Source organism: Tursiops truncatus, chromosome 2 (genome assembly GCF_011762595.2).
Source record: "Tursiops truncatus isolate mTurTru1 chromosome 2, mTurTru1.mat.Y, whole genome shotgun sequence".
Classification (NCBI taxonomy): Eukaryota; Metazoa; Chordata; class Mammalia; order Artiodactyla; family Delphinidae; genus Tursiops; species Tursiops truncatus.
Window position 1 is genome coordinate 43,782,972 of NC_047035.1, and position 21,049 is coordinate 43,804,020.

Genomic DNA, 21,049 nt, shown 5'->3' on the forward strand with positions numbered 1-21,049 from the left:
TTTCTTCTCCATGGATAAATCCTAGATCCTAAGAACAGTTGAGCTTTCTCTTGAGAATCAAGCTTTGGGTTTTAAGCCACCTACTGGACACCTATACTGGGGTAAATTGCTATTACCAGCAACATATGTGATATGAAGCCCACTCCCTCCCAAATTTCTCCACATTTCTTCTAAGATACAGAACTTTCTTCTAAGTATGTACATCCATTCATCAAATATTTATGCGCTAGGTACTGAACTAGATGTTGGGAATAAAACAATGAATGAATGAGATTCACACAGTCTTTGCCCTCCTGGAGCTTCAAGTCTGGTCTAAGTCACAATTTTTTAATGACATCATCTTTGACTTAAAACTATTTCTTATCTTTCTACTTAATTACTGAGATTAAAGGCTATACCTTTATCACAGCTCTATTCCTTTTTCTCCCTTCCTTTCTCTTTCTGTGACACTACACTAGTTCAGCATTATTAACTTACTACCTTTCAGATGGAATACTAATATAGCTAAAAAATAGTTTCTTTGTCTCTAGTTTTTTTCTTCACTCACCTTCCTCACATCCATTTCAGATTGATCCTCATAAAGTATCGCTTTCTGGAGGACCACTCCCGTACTCAAAGAAAGTATAACATTTTCTAACAAAGCAATGAAAGCCAGATTCAAATTCTCTACAATCCAGACCTAAATCACTTATTCAGACTTCTGTGTGACTACTGTTTCTAGCACTGGTTCCTAAACATGCCTTGTTATCCTTCATTCCTGTGATTAAGTCATTTCTTCACCTATACAAATGAGAGTTAATATTCAAGGCTTCATATCGATGCTTACCTGAGCCTCAGAGTTTTGCCTAAACTCCATCTCTACTACAAAGCTTTCCTTGATCACTTTGGTTGGAAGTGCTCAGTCTTTTTTTTGAAAGACCAAAAGCAGTCAGTCCTGATCAGTTACTGACATGCATCATTGAAAAATCCCTAGAGGGCAAAGACTACATCTTACATTCTTTTTATACAAATCTCAACTGTGATATCTAAGAGCTGTGTAGAACTAGGTTAAGTTGAGGTATTTAGGTTTTACATAATTCTTTCACCTTAAAAATTTTAAAGTATTAAGTGAAATAGAAAGTGATTACTAAACAAAAAGAATCTTACTAAAATCTAACAGAGGACTTAGACAAAAAGAACAGAACTCCAAAAACAAAAAAATGTTAGGAAACATTAAAAATCAATTATATGCAATTTGGAACAAAAGGAAAGGTTTCTAATGTAGTGAGCCATATAAATATATTTACCTTTAAATACGCTGTGCCTCCAATGCAAATCTGGTCAAATGGCTGCTTTTCATGGCTCTTGGCTCCAAAAGTTACAGTTCCAGAAAGACTAATTTCCATTGATTTTGGGAACTTCTGTCCTAAAAACAGAAATACATCAATCAACTATTATAAATTAAATAGATTCTACAGCAAATGAATGAAAAAAAATAAACAAAACCTAGTTTACCAATATTCCAGATCAATAAGCTTTTCTCTCGAAATACTTCAAGCTGGCCAAAACTAACTTTGTATTCCACATGTGTGACTGGACCTCTTTAAAAAAGAAATGGACAAAATGGAAAGAAAAAAATAATCATAGATATAACAGTTTAAAGAGATTTAAGTCAAATCTTGCTACTGTTACTTAATACAAGGACAACATAAAAGCAGATCTGTATTCAAGTTTGCAGAATAGAGTAGAATAAATAATGAATATTATATCTCAGAAAACACAGAAACACTATAAACATTTTTTTGGTGATGCTATACATTTCATTATTAATTCTAAAGATAACTACAAAGTCATGCAGAATGTATTAACACAGGCACATAGATTGACGTAACATTAAAACTGTGATTTTACTATATATTTATGTATCCTTTGAAAAGAACTATTCTGTAGGACAAACTTAAAAGTAGAACTGATAAGGAAGTAATCTTATGATATTAATTCACCAGGTTTTCTAGTTGGGCTTGATCTGTATGTTGAGTACAGAAAATTGTTAGAAATAAAGCCAGTAGTAAAATAAACCCTGAAGAAGCTACAATGGCTGAAGTTTATAATTTACTAGCAAGTAGTTTAACCAGAAAAATGACGATATTTAAAAATAAAGAGATTATTTTTATGACAATGTTTTGGTTAAGAATCAGCATACATTTGAATAACATAAAATTTTTAGATCTTAAAAATAAGGTAAAAACCAAGACAATTTATTATAGGGCAGTGGGAATGTACTAAAGAAGGCAGAGATCATGGCATTATGTTACTTTATTCCTACCTGTTGTAAAAAGGTATTCGAGCTTCACAGAATTCAAAACTATTTTTCACACTTTCATGAAGTTTTAAATTAACTGTTATTTTTAGTTGTACTTCTTCCTCTTTTACTTGATAAAAACCCAAAATTGGTGGCACAGGGACCTGGAAACAAACATAAACACATTTTTATATAATTCTCAGGTTAATGGGTCTAAAATATCAGTGGTGATGGAGAAAAAAGCCTTGCAGTAATATAGTCATTATATACAGATATGACTTTAATGACTAATGGGTTACTCCAAGTTATTTTGATAATAGATGATGAAGCTACATTCCTTCTAAGGTCAGGGATTCTTGCATCTCTTTCTATTTCCAGAGGTGAGAAAGGTGCCTTACAGAGGTGTGTGATACATTCTTTTTCCTACTCCTGCTTGTTCAGATTCCCTTCCAGGTCTCTATAACCTGCAACACAGAACGTGCACTAGACATACTGATCACTGACACCCACCCACAGTTTCTGCTGCCCTGCTTGTAGCTTGACTCCCCAACCCTCCCAAATCAGCAGTAGTTTAATGGGTCATCAATAACTGATTGAAGCGAAACAATCTGAATCTTCTGGTAAATAACTCATGAAAAGTTCTTGTTTGGACCAAAAGTATGGATGATTTGCTTACAACAGAATTCATAAATATGAAGATTAGCAAAGTCCCAACTTCTCCAAGGTTGTTTACCTGAGAAGTGTAGTAGCATAAGTTGAATGACTCTAAAGGTGGAGTGAGTGGAAATTTGTAAGGCCCACTAAATGCAGAATCATCTGCTGCATCAATGCTACTAGAAGTCAGAATGGCAGAGTCGAGAGATGTCACACAAGGATGAACCAGAATATCCTGAAGTGGAGATCCATTGGTGGGGAGACTCAAGCTGATGGTAACATTTGGCATACTTCCTTCTAAATCACACTGCAACACAAACAAACAGATATTACCAAGATCTTTGAAGCATACATCTTTTGAATGAGGCCTTTCTTAATTTATCTGAGTCACTTTCCACAACTTAATTCACTTTTCTCTCAAGGTATTATTCTCATTGCTTTCTGTGTTCTGGTTAATGATTCTATCATGCTCTCAGACACCCAAGCCAGAGACCAGGAGAGCCTTCCTAGAGCCCTCTGCTTACATTTAAAACCCTTAAAAAGCAACTTTTCTTCATTCCTGTTACACTGGTACAGGCCCTTACAATTTCTGTCATAGCCCTCTAAGTGTATCTAGACTCACTTTCCCCTAATCAATCCATCCTTCATCAATGCTAGAGCTATCTTGAGCTATCTTAATAAAACATAATTCTAATTATATTGTATCCATGTCAAATCCTCTCAATAGTTCCCCCTCAGTTTTGTATTACTTTTAAAGCCTTTTGCTGTTTGGTTCCCATCTACCTCTTTAATCATTTTCTACCCTGCAAGTAATGCTGGAGACACATTGGGGACTGTCAGAGGATCAGAGACATTCTCCCAGCTCCTCTTATCCGTGAGTAAGCCCTCATTCCTATACTAAACACCTTTACTCCCATAAATCTGTAGCGGCTCTTTTTCTCACCCAGCCAGATTGATATACCTTACTTGGGTGTGTGCTGGGGGCCGGGGGCGGGAGGCGGTGGGCGGTCAGGCTCTTCCTTTATAACTCAAACTTGACATTTACCTCTATTAAAGCACTCAATTACAACTGTCCAATTGAGGCATATAAGGCTTACTGATAACTTTTGTTTGGCTAGACTTGTACAATATTTTAAGAGTTGGTGGAACTCAGTAGGTATAATGCTTAGCTCCAAGTGCAAGCAGCTAGTTCCACTATCATATACATAGTCTGCATTATGCATTAACTGCCCGCTCTCTAGAGGTGAGATCAAATGTCTGTGCCCCTGTTTGTTTCCTTCTTTAAGCTTTAAGTTTTTGAAAGCAAGAATTATTATATTTTTCTTTGTATCTCTAGTGCCCAGTACATTGCTAAGTATAAGAGATACTCCAGGGACTTCCCTTGTGGTGAAGTGGTTAAGAATCCGCCTGCCAATGCAGGGGACATGAGTTTGAGCCCTGGTCTGGGAAGGTCCCACATGCCGCGGAGCAACTAAGCCCGTGTGGCACAACTACTGAGCCTGCACTCTAGAGCTCGTGAGACACAACTACTGAAGCCCACAAGCCATGACTACTGAAGCCCGCGTGCCACAACTACTGAAGCCCGCACGCCTAGAGCTCGTGCTCCACAACAACAGAAGCCACCGTGAGGAGAAGCCCACGCACCGCAACGAAGAGTAGGTCCCGCCCTCTGCAACAAGAGAAAGCCCATGTGCGGCAACAAAGACCCAACGCAGCCAGAGATACTCCAATAATGTTTGCTGAATGGATATCTTTTTATAATTATGAACCGTACCTTTGGTTCGCAATTTTAATAGGAAATGTTTTATATTTTTATCTACCACTTGACATATGTGTGAATTCATGAAAATATCTGCTGTATAATGCAAGCATTTAGAGAGCAGGCAGGCATTATGAACAGTACCATGTATAATTAGTGACTTATAAAGGTCTTTCAGTGATAGTTAGAATAACGTCAATCCCATTTGATAATAAAAATGCCAAATAACTACTATGAAACTTAAGAACATTTTAGTATTTTCAACTTAAAATCATCTGCTACTTCACTCTCTATATGTGGATAGCAAGAATTAAAGAAAAAAGTTTTATTTTTTGGCAGATATTTATGGAGATAATATATGAACAAATATTAGTAGCAAATAGTATCAACATTTTAAAATATTCGGTTTATACTTATTATCCTCTAACACTCTAACATAATTAAAGGAATCAGAGAAACAGCAACCATTATGGAAATAACCAAGAAATTATCTGCTGTCTAGGCATCTGAAATACCAGAGCACTAGCCATTCACTACGGGATGAGGACATCCATTCTAGAAGAAATCTGTATACTACCTTTTAAACCAATCTGGCATATGTAGATCTGGACTTTTAATTAGGAATTATACAAACAGAAGCAACCTAGGTCCTTATCTAATTTTAAAAATGAGAAAAGAGGGCTTCCCTGGTGGCGCAGTGGTTGAGAGTCCGCCTGCTGATGCAGGGGACAGGGGTTCGTGCCCCGGTCTGGGAAGATCCCACATGCCGTGGAGTGGCTAGGCCCATGAGCCATGGCGGCTGAGCCTGCGCGTCCGGAGCCTGTGCTCCGCAACGGGAGAGGCCACAACAGTGAGAGGCCCGCGTACCGCAAAAAAAAAAAAAAAAAAAAGAGAAAAGATTGAAAAAATTGTGTAAGTCTTCCAAAGAGACAGAGAAATTAGTGGTGGAATGAGGATTAGAACTTCAGTCCACTGGCTTTTGGTTCACCAGGTTTCCTACTAGGATTGAGATAAAATGAAGATAATTATTTCCATTTACAATAGGCTTCATAATAAAACTCCTTTAAATACTTTAAAAATGGTTTGGCTAACAGTTATACTATTTACATACAACCCTAAAGAAACATTTAGTTCATGAGTTTCAGTATACCCTCACTATTTTTATTTTTAGAAAAAAGTTTTTTAAAGATGAAAGTTTCCCATAATGATCATTTGTATTAGACCAAGAATAGGAGCCAATCTAAAATTCCCAGAAGCAATAAACTAGGGTCAGCCTATCAATGAGCTGAGATATTTAAATAGCATAATATTAATTAGTATTAAATTATATATAACATATTCCCTGTTCATTACTACAGAATGAAAAACAGAGACAGTGAATTTTCCTACTTGTATTTTACAGAACTTACAAGAAACGTAGATTCAACTGCTTTAAGAGGTATGAATGACATAATCTGTAAACACCTTAATTTTGGAGACATTTATGATAATTATTTCTATTAAAATTAATAACTGGAATGTATTTTTTTCTTTTTTCGGTACGCAGGCCTCTCACTGTTGTGGCCTCTCCCGTTGCGGAGCACAGGCTCTGGATGCGCAGGCTCAGCGGCCATGGCTCACGGGCCCAGCCGCTCCGCGGCATGTGGGATCTTCCCGGACCGGGGCACGAACCTGTGTCCCCTGCATCGGCAGGCGGACTCTCAACCACTGTGTCACCAAGGAAGCCCTGGAATGTATTTTTGATCGTAATAGAAGTGAGTTTAAAACAGGCACATAAATTTTTAGGTCACTTTAAGGTTAAAAAGGAAAAAAAAAGACCCAATTTGTCTGCCAGGACTCTTCTCATTCTCTGTTCTTGAAATCTACTTTTATCTATTGGATTCGCACTTAACTACTCAACATTGATATGATATATAAAAAGTTTATATTAATAAGTGCAGAAAATAAAGGAAGATAACAGAAAAACAGACACCTGAGAATATTAATATGTACTTGTAGACATTCTCTTGGAGGGGCTCTATTTTTGATCATTATTGAATGTGGCACTGATCACTGCTAACTGTATTGTTATTTTCATTGCTTTTTCCTATTACCTAACCTTAAACCACAGAACCCTATATTAACCTAGTGACTTGTTTAAATAAAACGTGAGCCCTTGAAAATGGCTTCAGATATTAAGTCAGAGATTTGTCAATTTCACCCCTCTAGGAAAGATGGAAAGTAGGTATGGTGACTTTAAAATATTTTCACAAATTCTCTGACCCTACTCTTTTCAAAAGATGGAGCCTCATCCCACTCCCCTTGAACGTGGACCAGACAAAGTGACCTGCTTCTGATGAACAGAAAGTGGCAGAAGTGATACTATGTGACCTTTCAACCTAGGTAATAAAAAGAACAGCTTTCACTTGTGCCTCATGTGGCTGGCTGTCTGTATGATCATTTGATCAAAGGGAAGGCAGTCACCAAGTTGTGAGAATATTCTTAAGCAGCCTGTTGAGAAGTCCACATGGAAAGAAACTGAGGTCTCCTACCAATAATCAGCACCAACTTGCCAGCCATGTGACTGAGTCACCTTGCAAGTAGAACTTCCAGCTCCAGTCATACCTTCAGGTGACTATAGCCCCAGCTGAACTCTTGACTGTGACAGACTTCCACACTAGAAGTTCCCAGCTAAGTTGCTCTTGAAGTCCTGACCTACAGAAACTACGAGTATAATAAATGTTTATTGGTTGTGGTAACAGGTCAATTCATTACACAGCAATGCAGTCGACCCTTGAACAATGCGAGGGTTAGGGGCACTGACCCTCTGTTCAGTCAAAATCCATGTATAAACTTTACAGTCAGCACTCTGTGTCCGAGGTTCCGCATCTGTGGATTTAGCCAACTGTAGATTCAGCCAACTGCAGATACTATAGTACCGAATGCAGTATGTATTTAGTGAAAAAAAGCCACGTAGAAGTAGACCCACGCAGTTCAAATCTGTATTGTTCAAGGGTCAAATGCATATAGCCAGTATAATTAGTAAGAAATGCAAAAAGATAACATTATAAAATTTCACGTGAACATAACATTTAATGACTGTTTATAAGAATCAAGAATGTCACATTCTGATGTAAAATAAGGTCGGCAAATTTTACTTTTCTCCATAAATGTTAAATGCTATGATAAAACAAGTACCAGAGAAAATCTCACCTTGCAAGTGACAACTCCAATGACTTGCCATGTATCTGCTATATCCTGTTTATCATATTGCATGGATTTTACCTTTTCAGTGATAGAAATAGAAACCTGTGGTTTTCCTTTGTATGTTCCAGCTTTCCAGGTCGGCTGTTTTTGTGGATGAGTAACAGAAGCAAAATTAATACTATCCAATGAATTCTGTAAGTTGGCATCTAACAAAGTGCCAAAGGGACAAGCCTGTAGAAGCAAGTCAGGCAACTGGCTCAATTTTGTATTTAGCTCACTGTCATTTTTTTGACCTGAGTAAAGAAAACCCTGTACCCCAAAAAGAAGTTCAAAGCCTTGTGAAATTCCACTAATGCTAATTAATGGTGGACGAGGGGATAAAGTTTGTTCAACCAGTGGAACACAAGCGTATATCATGCCATTCTTCATGAAAGCAACAACTGGCCAGAGTTCTTCACCTCCTATCGGGAGTGCATAAATGGATGTTTTATTGATGTGTGAACAGCTATCACGACTCTCCGAAAAGTCCTTATCATCACGCAATAATCTCAGTTCGAAAAGCAGTGCTTTAAGGAAGGGACCATCTTCAGGAACAGGCACATAACTTGCTCCATTGAAGACTGTGGCTCTTTTTTCAACAGTTGGATACCGTCTGTATTGATGGAAACAAAACCATAATTAATTCCTGCAAGTAAAATAAAACTGCAAGTTCAAAACCTAAAAACAAACACAAAACATAAGGCAAACACTAATAACAACAAAACACACAATAACAAATACACACACCAACAAACAAAAACCACAACCAAAAAAATATTATATTACATGTTAAATTCTTACTAAAACAATTACCTGTTGTGTACTTGATATATCTCAAATGATAAAGTATCATTATCTATTATCTAAAAAAATTCAATTTAGTTAATTTTTTCAATAGGTAGAATAGAGTACCTGGTTCTAATTCAAAATCCTAGTCTTTGGCCGCTCAGATTCGCACTTAAGCAAGGTGTGTATACCTGTATACATTTTAGGCATCTATAAGGACTTTTTTTTCTTTCTTATCTTTTTAAAAAAAATTTATTTTATTTCCTCCTTTCCTTTGTTTTTTAATCACAAGGAACATCTTTCTCCCCACTCAATCCTACCTCCAGGAGTAACCACTGCCAAGGGTTTACTGTTTCATCCTTCTAGAGGGTTTTCAATGCTTTTAAAGCATAAACATAAACACACTGTCATTTTAAAAAAACAGAATGATACATTTTGCAGTGAAACTTACTTTTTACACTTTCCAAGTTAGGTCACGTAAAGCTACAGCTGCACAGTATTCCATTGGGTTAAGGACCTGCAATCTATCTGCACCCCCATTGGTAGAAACATCACTTCTTTTGTTGTTACAGATAAGGCTGCAAAGAAGATTTTCTTGTCTTGTCTTTCCTTTCCCCTTCCTCCCTCTCCTCCCATCCCCACTTTCTAATTGAGGTATAATTTAGATATAACATTATATCATTAGGTTGGTCAAAAAGTTCATTTTTTTTTTCCATAAGGTGGCTCTAGTAGTGCTTAGTTGTCTTTAACTTCAGTGTTCATTTAAAAAAAAAATCAAAATTGGAGAATTTCTGTGTGGCCATTTTAATATTGAAAAAGAAAGAAAAAGCAACATTTTTAGCATATTATGCTTTATTATTTCAAGAAAGGTAAAAACACAATTAAAACGCAAAAAACAAGATTTGTGCAGTGTATGGAGAAGGTGCTGTGACTGATAGAACGTGTCAAAAATGGTTTGCAAAGTTTCATGCTAGAGATTTCCTGCTGGACGATGCTCCACCATTGGGTAGACCAGTTGAAGTGGATAGCAATCAAATCGAGACATTAACGGAGAACAGTCAATGTTATAGCACACTGGAGACAGCCGACATACTCAAAATATCCAAATCAAGTGTTGAAAATCATTTGTACCAGCTTGGTAATGTTAATCGCTTTGGTATTTGGGTTCCACGTAATTTAAGTGAAACAAACCTTCTTGACCGTATTTCCGCATGCGATTCTCTACTGAAACATATCAAAAACGTTCTGTATTTGAAACAAATTGTGATGGGTGATGAAAAGTTGATACTGTACAATAGTGTGGAATGGAAGAGATCGTGGGGCAACTGAAATGAACCACCACCAACCACACCAAAGGCCGGTCTTCATGCAAAGAAGGTGATGTTATATATAGTGGGACTGGAAGGGAGTCCTCTATTATGAGCTCCTTCTGGAAAACCAAACAATTAATTCCAACAAGTACTGTTCCCAATTAGACCAACTGAAAGCAGCACTCCACAAAAAGCATCCAGAATTAGTCAACAGAAAACGCATAATCTTCCATCAGGATAACGCAAGACCGCGTGTTTCTTTGATGACCAGGAAAAAACTGTTATAGCTTGGCTGGGAAGTTCCGATTCATCCGCCGTATTCACCAGACATTTCCAGGATTTCCATTTATTTCCGTCTTTACAAAATTCTCTTAATGGAAAAAATTTAAATTCCCTGGAAGACTGTAAAAGGCTCCTGGAACAGTTCTTTGCTCAAAAAGATAAAAAGTTTTGGGAAGATGGAATTATGAAGCTGCTTGAAAAATGGCAGAAGGTAGTGGAACAAAACAGTGAATACCTTGTTCAATAAAGTTCTTGGTGAAAATGAAAAATGTGTCTTTTATTTTTACTTAAAAACCTAAGGACCTTTTTGGCCAACCCAATAGTTTCAGGTATGTAACATAATGATTTGATATTTGTATACACTGCAAAATGATCACCACAGTAAGTCTAGTTAACATCTATCACCTTACATAGTTACAAAATTTTATTTTTTTTGTGATGAAAACTTTTAAGACTTCCTGTTGGGGCTTCCTTGGTGGTGCAGTGGTTAAGAACCTGCCTGCTAATACAGGGGACACAGATTTGAACCCGGTCTGGGAAGATCCCACATGCCGCAGAGCAACTAAGCCCGTGTGCCAGAACTACTGAGCCTGCGCTCTAGAGCCCGGGAGCCAGAACTACTGAGCCTACGCACCACAACTACTGAAGCCCGCGTGCTTACAGCCCGTGCTCCACAACAAGGGAAGCCACCACAACGAGAAGCCCGTGCACCGCAATGAAGAGTAGCCGCAATGAAGTGCGCGCAGCAACGAAGACCCAACACAGCCAAAAATAAATAAATTAAATAAATTTAAAAAAAAAGACTTCCTGTCTTAGCAACTTCCAAATATGCAATACAGTATAATTCAACTATAGTCACCATGCTGTATATTACATCCCTATGACTTATTTATTTTATAACTGAAAGAGTATACCTTTTGACCCTCTTCATAAATTTCTCCCACCCCACCACAGGACTTTTTTTTTCTGATTCCATCTTAGTAGAGTATGATGGAAAAAAGTGGTTCAATTTAATCCTCCACATTGTGGATTCACTAGTATCCTGAGTACACTTGGTACCCTGAGTCTTCTTGCCAACCCCTACAAAAACATGTAAGAGCATCTTAGTAATAGTGGTTTATCCCTATGGCCCTGGAAGATACTATGAGGTAACAAAAAGAATAAAATGAATAATCTTTTATGGTTTGCATGCTCTATCCTGAACAGTAAGTTACTAATTCATCCTTTTTTTGGGGAAACAGAAATTTACAAAAATGTTAGATCACATCTTCTTAATTAAAAAAGTACTTTCCCAATTCCTTATCTCTCCACTCCAAAGTCCACAACAAAGTCATTTATTTGCTATTAACTTCTGTGTAAATTGCCTAACTTCCCTAAGTCTGTCTTCTTATTTGTAAAATAAGGGAGTGGCTAAAGAACATATAAGCAATTCTCATCAAGAATCAAGAACAGACCTAGCCAAATAATGTTTTTCTACTAATTCACTAATACTACTAATAATTCTAAAAAAGAAAAATAAGAATGTATTCAAAGTTATCCATGTATTAGTGAACCTCACTCATTTACATTCTGATGCATTTTCTTGATTGAGGAAAGGGAAGAATTAGCTAGCCCTCCAGTAATGGCCTAGCAGGTGAATGCCACTTCTTCCTCTTAGTCTTTGGATAAGGATAGTTAAAAACTCTGGACTGAACTCTAGCCCAGACTATTATCCTCTAGAGGATAATTCAAGTTCTCTTAAGTATAAGAATTTCATGATTGAAATTGCAAAAATAAGTTTGTCTGGGATCTTATTACAGAATTTCTCAATATATGTTCAATAAATACTTTGCCGGATGACTCAACCTGTCATTTCAGAGTTATTCTAGGCCTTTTCTAAAACAGGACTTGAACTTTAAATGGCCCTGCAACTATAGGGAACAATACCAACCTAAGCTAGACTTAAGCTGGTACTGTTACTATCTATCCAGACAGCAAATCTCTAAACCAGAATCTAAATCAAGTTCTGTTGTGGGGAAAAAGTAGCTAGATAGAGGAAAGATCATTTGCATTCTTAAATCTTAAGTGATGGCCATCACCCTTTGGCAAATATGTGGATAAAAGGCCAGTGCATATCTGTTTAGCTCTAACTCTGGCCCCAGGAGGTCAGAAAACAGAAAAAAAAATAAAACCTAACTAATTCGTTCAATGATACAGGATTAAATAAGTGGCAGATGAATTATCTGAACCCAAGTTGCTGCCTTCATAGAGATGTTGAAAAGTCCACCCAAACAAAAAGAATTTTTCTTTTGAAATATTCTGAGCACAGTGGGAAAGAACTCTGAAAACAAGCACAACTTCTTCAAGAAACTTATTATTGTACACAGTACAAAAATCTTACCTCTACGAAATATTAAAATAAGCTACAAAGCCACAGATATAAATACACTATGGTACTGGCAAAGAACAAAGTAATAGAACTGAGACAGACCAATGTTTATATGGGAGACATAATAAACTACTATCAACAGGCCCAGAAATCAATGAAAAAAATACATACTGTTTGGAAGATGATGTCAGGAAAACTGCCCCACAGCATAGAGAAAAACAAAATGAGAATACTACTTAACACCACATCCAGAGATGGACTACAGACGGATTAAAGGCCTAAATATAATAGAGAAAATGATAAAGTCAAGAGGAAATAATGTAGTAAGATATCTTCGGGAAATAAAGGTAGGAAAAGACTTCAACAAATTCCCCCAAAGGGCTAACTACTTTGACTGCAACAAAACTAGGGATTTCTGTTTAACCGAGGGTAATGAAAAGTTAATTGACAATAACAATAAGTTAAGATAAAATATCTATAATAGCTAAAAATGACATAGGACTAATATCAAGATTACGCAATGAACTCCTACAAGTTAACAGGAAAAAACCAGCAACTCTTGCAGAAAAAAACAGACAACTGATATATACAGGCAATTCACATAAGAGGAAACCCAAAGGCCATTGCTACACAGAGAAATGCAAATGAAAGTAAGGTATTCTTTACACCAGTACTGGCAAATAGTGGAGTAAGTGTTAGGAAAGAATAGATACTGCTGATGAGAGTCTAGACTGGTCAAAGAATTCTGAGGAGCTAATTATTGGTAATATTTAGTCAAAATCAGTATAGATATGCCCCCATTTAACTGTCTGAGGTTATCTACTGCAGCACCGTTTTGATAGCTGAGTCGGGGGCAATCTGGGAGATCATCACCAGGGGAAGGGGAGATGTAAAATGTGACAGATGTAAACCATGGAGTACTACAGAGCAAGTAGATTCAATGGCCTAGATCTGCACTATCCAGTATAGTAGCTGCTAGCCATACATGGCTATTTAAACTTAAAATGAAACACAATTAAAAACTGAGTTCCTCAGTTACAATAACCACATTTCAAAAACTCAACAGCTACATGTGGCCAGTAGCTGCAATATTAGACAGTATAGATTTAGAACATCTCCCATTTCCATCACTGAAGAAAATTCTACTGGACAGTGCTGCCCTAGATGAACACAAAGTAAACTGGATGTTTCCTAAAAATAGTGCTGAGAAATCTGACAAGCGTAAGAAAAGGGAATGACATCTATAGCACACTTAATTGTATAATTTGAAAAATACATACACAAACACACAAACAAAAGGATAAAGATACCAAAGGGAATATATAAGTAAAGCAGGAGTACCTAGGATGGATGGACCAATAAGGCTGATGAACCATATTGAAGATTATTAACCTCCTGAGGTACAACAAGAAGAACAACAAATGTAAGCCAGGTATCCCAGAGAAAATGGTAAACTCCAAGGCTGGATGCCTTCAGTAACAAAAATTGTTAAGGTAGGAAAGAGGGAATTTTTCATATCCACATTGCCTACCACTTTTCCTTAAAATTACACTCATCTTTGTCAGCCTCAATCTGGATTCAGAACTAGCTACTTCACTATAGAGTTTTTCTCAGGGAAGAATGAATGTTTGCAAGAAAGAACTGTCCACCACTGAGAACAAAAGTTGAAACAGATCACTCAATTGCCACCCATATTTTACAGTGAGTTACTGTATATTCTCTTCACAGAGCTAGTTTGATAAAACGCGGCAAATTCTAAAAGTGGAACCAGATCAGCTCACACCATTTTAAAAAAGTGAATTCAGTTTAATTTTTTGTACTTTTTCAATTTTCTTCAACAATTAGGAACTTTAAAGTAAACTATCTGAGAATTTCTGGGAATGAAAAATAATTATAAGCTGAAAGTAACAGCCTGATACTGCTCAGCAAGAACTTTCCATAAAAATGAGTTAAAATGTCCTTGAATGATTTTTATTAAAGTAGAAAAATGTGAAACATGTTTATTGCTCAGGAAGTTTCCTTTCCTTTCGTCATCTCTACATCAATCTTACGTAGGTGGAGTTACGATACAGTAACATTAATATAAGAAAATACATAATACTTAAAATGTGCCAGGCATCAACTCATTTAATTCTCACAACACTATGAGGCAGTATTATTACAATCTCCACTTAACAGATGAAACAAATGTTAAGTAACTTGTCCAGGTGTCGGACCAGGGATACACAGCATCACAAAACTACGCTACACCATTCATCTGTCCGATCCATCACGCCTGAGGATTTAGATTTGCGTTTACCTGGAGAATCTGACGGTGCCACAAAGTGGACTTCCCGGTTCGTGGCTTATGAGCCACACTGCCCGCTGGGCCATGATAAGCCACTAAGGCATCAGCTCTTCGCTAAGGTGGCCACCGAAGAAGAGCGCAGACCAGCTTTCTCAGGCGTTTTCTTTTACCAGAAGCCCCGAGGCTCACGCAACTAGAGCCACATTCTGCCCCACCACAGACAGGTCGGGCTCAGCAGAGAAGCTAACTCCTTCAGGTGAAGTCACTAAAACCTCTGAGTCCGCGCTGGACAACACACGCCACAAAAAGTTCTGTGAATCCGCCCTTAAAACCTCCGGAAATCTACTTATCCCCACCAACCCTGCTACTTTCTTCCTTTCGAGTCCACTTCCGGGACGGTAGCCCGCAAGGATCATGATGCCTCACTCGCCCGCGCGGGGAGGCTCTTCGCGGTTCGCCTGCTGCTCTCCCCCTTGCCGGCCCCTCCCAACAGCCACCCGGGCGCGCGCAGCTCCACTTCCGGCGTACGAGGCGGTGACAATGGGAGCGGCGCGGGCGGCGCCGGGAGGCAGCTGACAGGCGTCTGCGGCTTCGCTTCATGGCCGCTTTCCCGCCCCGCCTGGGCTCTGCGGGGAGCGGGGCGGCCCGCGGCGGCCGGGAGCCGGAGCTGGCGAGCCGAGCAGAGACCTGTGCGCGGCGCCGCTGAGGCGCAGCATGTGAAGAAGAGACGGCATCCAGTACGAAGCGAGCCTCTCAGCCGGCCGGGATGGCCACGACGGCCGAGCTGTTCGAGGTGGGTCTCCGCAGCTCTTCAGGGAGTGGCGGGCCCGGGGTGCGAGCAGCGAGGTGGGCGGGCAGAGGAGCGGGCGTTCGCGGCTGCGGGAGCAGCCCTGGGGAAGGAAGGTGAGAAGGGGAAGGGGTGGGGTGGTGGCTCCCGTGTCGGCGCGGGCGGAGCGTGAAAGGGGGGAGGGGTGGCTTGGGGACCGGGGTGGGGAGGTGGGCAGGGGAGCAATCCCGGAGTCCCAGCGGAGGAGCATTGGTTTTGTCCGCACGGCTGGAAGGGAGCCTCGGGGTTTGGGCGTTGGAAGATGAACTCGGGATGAGAGTGGGAAGGGCTGACTTGGGGCGCGGAAAGAGGAGCCTGATCCAGGTCTGGCGAGCCCCGTCTTGTCGCCTGGATCCCCGCGTGATATTCTAGGGCCCCCACCCCCCACCTTGAGATTGGGACGACTAGGCGCTTTTGGTGGTTGAGTAATGACTACGTTAGCCAGTGTTGGAAGCGGCGCTCACTTGCCTACGAGTTTACCCTTCATTTGAAAAGGCTGTAGTATTTTTTACGACGATAAAGGCCTACTAAGCCCTTTCCGACTGAAGGAAGTCAAAACTAAAATTAACATTTGTGTTCGGGTCTTGAGGAATTGAAGTGTATTATAACCCCCCTCAGCTCGGTGCTTTGTGACGACCTAGAGGGGTGGGATAGGGAGGGTGGGAGGGAGACGCAAGAGGGAGGGGATATGGGGATGTATGTATATGTATAGCTGATTCACTTTATTATACAACAGCAACTAACACACTGTTGTAAAGCAATTACACTCCAATAAAGATGTAAAAAAAAAAAAAGAATCCTTAACGCGTGAGACAGTGAGATTCTAATGTGTTTCTTGGACCGTTTTCAGTCTCTAAAACTTAAAATTCAGTTTAGGGGAATCCTGTGTGAGAAGCTGTGATGCTTGAGATAATAGAATAGGAAAATTTTAATTAGACCACCTAACAACGTGTAGGGGATCTTCTTTTGTGACAGAAATGAAAACTGAGATGTGAAGGAAGGGGAAGGAAGAAACTTTTTGATGTGTGCTTGTGTTTCATATTGAATAATAAAAGTGTAAGAAATAATTAAGAAGACTGCAGTTGACAATAGATAATTTCTCCATAAGTGAAAATTGGATCCTTTTTTCTGCGTGAGATTCAGCAGGTTTTGTTTGGGTTTTTTTGGCTTAAAATTTGAATGCCACAGTTTCTATAACAACTGGGAACTTTTCATTTGTTAGCTAACTATATTTTGGGTTTCTGTCAGCTTTTGGATAGATAATGCATTTATTGAGGAATAGTATATGCCATTTTTATAATAAGTTGTAATAAGATAGTAATTTATGAGTGAAGAAATATAATTGTAAGAAAGAATTGGGAAATATTAATTACATTTCCTCGGATTTAAGTGTAGGGATATACTTTACATTAATTTCTCTAACTCCAAAATTGTGCCATCTGTTTATTGATTGACACAGGAGCAGGGAGACATTCTTTTTGCTACAAGCTTTTACTGTGTGTTCCTGAGCAAGATACTAAGTAATTCTGTAGTTCCTTGTTTTATTTTCACATTTTTGTAAAGGTAGAAAACAGTTTATGAACTTGAAGCCTTTAATATAATGAAATATGGGACGAGCCAGCTACTAATAGAAAACTGTTATTTTGTCATACAGTTCAGAAGGCATTAACCTTTGGGCTTATGGATCCTGCTTGACATTCCCAGTTGTCTTTTTTTTCTTTGAATGTTTGATCCCATGAGTCCACATATACTTCCTTGAAAATATATTTGATTTCTGTTCCCCCTGCCCCCACCATGGGGGAAGGAGAGGAGGTAGAGAAATATCTGTAGTATATTTAGCTTTCTAGGGTCTTGCCATTTAGTAAAGTAGTTAAACTAAATTAGGGTTTAAGTTAACTCAGTGACTCCAGTTATGATAGCAGGTAATATTCACTTACCAGTGATGATAGAGACAGACTAGTCCTGTGTCCACAGCGTTCATAGAACGACCTTGAACATGCTTATGGATCTTAACTCATGTGACTTTCTCTTTCCTGACCATATGTAGTATGTTGTTTCATCAAAATTAAAAGTGTACTATCTTAGGGACTTCCCTGGTGGTGCAGTGGTTGAGAATCTGCCTGCCAATGCAGGGGACACGGGTTCAAGCCCTGGTCCGGGAAGATCCCACATGCTGTGGAGCAACTAAGCCCGTGCGCCGCAACTACTGAGCCTGCGCATCTGGAGCCTGTGCTCCGCAACAAGAGAAGCCACCGCAGTGAGAAGCCCTTGCACTGCAACGAAGAGTAGCCCCCGCTCGCCGCAGCTAGAGAAAGCCCGCGTGCAGCAACGAAGACCCAAGGCAGCCAAAAATAAATAAATAAATAAATAGAATTTTTTAAAAAGCATATTACTTTAATAGTTACAATTAAAGGTAAATAGTCATGATTAAGAAGTGTATTTATCTTTTCATCCCTACAGTGGATTCTACTCTTGAATAAGTTTTCATCCCTAAGTGAAAAGTTGGTCTCTTGCTTTAGAGGGAGAAGGAAAAAAAGAAAACAAAAACCAAACTTCGTTTGTCACCGCCATTTCCTGTTGCTTTTGCCTTAGGACCTAGGTTGTAGGAAAGTCAGGAGTTCTTTTTCTCTTGCTTCCCTTTCTTAGTCACAGCTGGAGAACTGTGGAAAACAGAGGTCAGGATGTAGTCAAGGATATTTAGTTTTTGCATCCTGGCTTTAATGCACCAATAAACTGAGTTGTGTTTTAATTTTTTCACATTGAAAAACAAGTTAAATCAATACAAAATTATGTTTTGAATCCATGAAATTTCATAAGTGTTAATCCTATTTCTTTTAAAATCTTATTGGTCCTGTGAGACTTCCTTTTTAACATAAACACCTTCATACAACAAAATCAAACTACCGGATATTTCCTCAATTGACAGAAATAGTTTAAAAGTTTTGTCTGCAGTGTTTCTAAATGATCACCTCAGGTTGGACATTCTAAACAGGAATTCCTATGTGGTTTGGATTATGTCCTCTTTATAAAAAGTGGCAGGGATAGTAAATTTTTTCTTTGTTGTCATAAGTATTCCTCTCTTTTCACTGCACTACTGAGAACATTGTACTCCCTTCTCACTTGCTATTTTTCTCTCCTGTCATTCTTCTGGAGACAATGACTATTCTTCTGCTTGGGCAAGCTACCTTTATGGGAAAGTTCTTTGTTAAGTAGGGTCCGTTACCCATTCATTCAACAAATATTTGTTGAGTACCTACTAAGTTAATGAGGCTGCATGTCTCAAAGGGTGTGCTGTATACATATTAATCCTATGAGATGTGCTGCAAAAAACCCAAATGGTTCAGAGCCCAAGGAAGTTTGGGGTATGGGCATGCTTTGTTTCATTAGAGATTTACAATATACCTTAGTATGTTAAATATTCTAAGAAGTTCATTTCCCAAACTTCTTTGACCATGAGCCTGTTTTACTTTCTACAGTTAGTTTTGTGAATTCTATGGAACATACTTTGGAAAATGTTGAATTATATATAGAACTCACCCTTACTGTTAAATAAGGGAAGAGAAGATAGATATATAACTATATATATATGTATAAAGCAGACAAGACGATAAAAGTCCAGATATAAAGGGAGGTAACTGTAGACCCCAGAGACAAGGGAAGAGTTCATTTTAGCTGAAATATATAGCATGCATGAAGAAGAAGAGTGCTATGTAAGGTAATCGGGGTTTAATTGTAGAGGTCCTAAATGCCAGGATTAGGAATTTGATTTTTTTTTTCTTTCTTGTAAACGTAGATGCTTTGATAATAGTGTTTGAGGTCATGTAATTTGACTGTGGTGACAATGGCTATTTGACTTCCAGATTAGAATTTGAATAGCTAACAACACGTTTGTGTAAAAACATATTTATGTCTCTTAGATTTACAAACTAAGTAACAAAAGCTATTTAAACAGACTTATTGAAAAAGACTTATTCTCTTGTTCAATTAACTATTTAAATATGTTTAATGAACATGAGATATACAAGTAAGGACCACTCCTTTACCTTCAGGGTGCTGAAATGCTACTTGTTTTAGACATATTAGCTATTAAACAAGTGTTTGTGGAACCTTGCCACCAATTACAGTATCATGTATATGAGAAAATGTATTCATTCAGTAAACATTTAGCTTACCTTACCTTACCTACCCTAGGCCAGAAATCCTTCCAGGTACTGGAGTTAAAGATGGTTTGAGTTAAAAATCTAGTTGGGGGAATCAAAGAAAAAAAAAAGAACTCTTTCTTCTCTCAACATTCTACCACTACTCTCAGTATTACTTCATTTCTGATACCAGATGTGTGGGGATTTTCTTCCACAACAATTCAGTTCAGTCTTCCAATAGACACTGACTGGGTGTCCTACAATTCACTCTAATTCTGATACTGTTTACCTGGAGTTAGCATCAGATCCCACAAGTTAAGGGCTCAGTCCCACAAAAATGCCCCCAGTTCAGATACCAATTGCAGTCCAGGTTGTCACCTGTGTTTCTGACTGACAGCTATAAATTGGAGGGTCTCATGACCCCCTCTTAGAGATTCAGTAATTTGCTAGAACGGCTCACAGAACTCAGGAAAACAGTTTGCTAACTAGATTACTGGTTTATTATAAAAAGCTAAAACGCAGGAACAACCAGATGGAAGAGGTACATAAGACAAGATATGGGGAAGGAGTGCAGCACTTCCCTTCTCTTGGGTGCTGCCACCCTTCCAGCACCTTGATGTGTTCAGCAACCTGGAAGCTCTCTGAACCCCACACTTTAGGGATTTTTATGGAGGTCTCATCATGTAGGGATAATCATTAACTCAATCTCTAGCCCTTCTCCTCTTCCCAGAGTATAAGGGGTGAGGCTGAAAGTTCCAGGCTTCTAATCATGCTTATCTTTCTGGTGACCAGTCCCCATACAGGAGCCCACCAAGAGTTGCTTTAGTAGGACAAAAGATGCTCCTATTACCCAGGAGATTCCAAGGGATTTAGGAGTTCTGTGTAAACCACTCCTATCACCTTTGTCACTCCGGAAATTACAAGAGTTTTAGGAGGTCTGTGTGAGGAGCCAGGGTTGAAGACCACTGGAACAAAAGATGCTCCTAGTACGCTTATCACTTAGTCCCTTAGTTGTCTTGTGTGTGCTTTCTTTCTACCTTTCCATGGGTAGGATGAATCCCATTTTGCTAGTCTGAAACGAAACGAAACGTTTGTAGTGCTTTTCAAAAGAATCAATGTTCAATAAATGTAA

General features: G+C 38.7%; 2 protein-coding genes across 6 annotated transcripts in view; one reads left to right on the forward strand and one right to left on the reverse strand.

The window, feature by feature from the left end:
• Nucleotides 1–15,372, reverse strand: part of AP5M1 (adaptor related protein complex 5 subunit mu 1) — a 43,650-nt gene extending 28,278 nt beyond the window's left edge. For all 5 annotated transcript variants that reach the window (XM_033851101.2, XM_073800427.1, XM_073800428.1 and 2 more), the window contains exons 1-6: nucleotides 14,965–15,372; nucleotides 7,887–8,532; nucleotides 3,015–3,242; nucleotides 2,306–2,445; nucleotides 1,495–1,580; nucleotides 1,287–1,405 (exon numbers count right to left, since the gene is read on the reverse strand). In XM_033851101.2, coding sequence (XP_033706992.1) covers nucleotides 1,287–1,405; nucleotides 1,495–1,580; nucleotides 2,306–2,445; nucleotides 3,015–3,242; nucleotides 7,887–8,532; nucleotides 14,965–15,038 — 1,293 coding nt within the window. In that variant the 5' untranslated portion in view covers nucleotides 15,039–15,372. The remainder of the gene's footprint in view (nucleotides 1–1,286; nucleotides 1,406–1,494; nucleotides 1,581–2,305; nucleotides 2,446–3,014; nucleotides 3,243–7,886; nucleotides 8,533–14,964) is intronic.
• A 189-nt stretch (nucleotides 15,373–15,561) lies between these two features.
• Nucleotides 15,562–21,049, forward strand: part of EXOC5 (exocyst complex component 5) — a 51,912-nt gene continuing 46,424 nt past the window's right edge. The window contains exon 1 of the mRNA XM_019923578.3: nucleotides 15,562–15,745. Within this exon, the coding sequence (XP_019779137.1) occupies nucleotides 15,719–15,745 (27 nt within the window). The 5' untranslated portion in view covers nucleotides 15,562–15,718. The remainder of the gene's footprint in view (nucleotides 15,746–21,049) is intronic.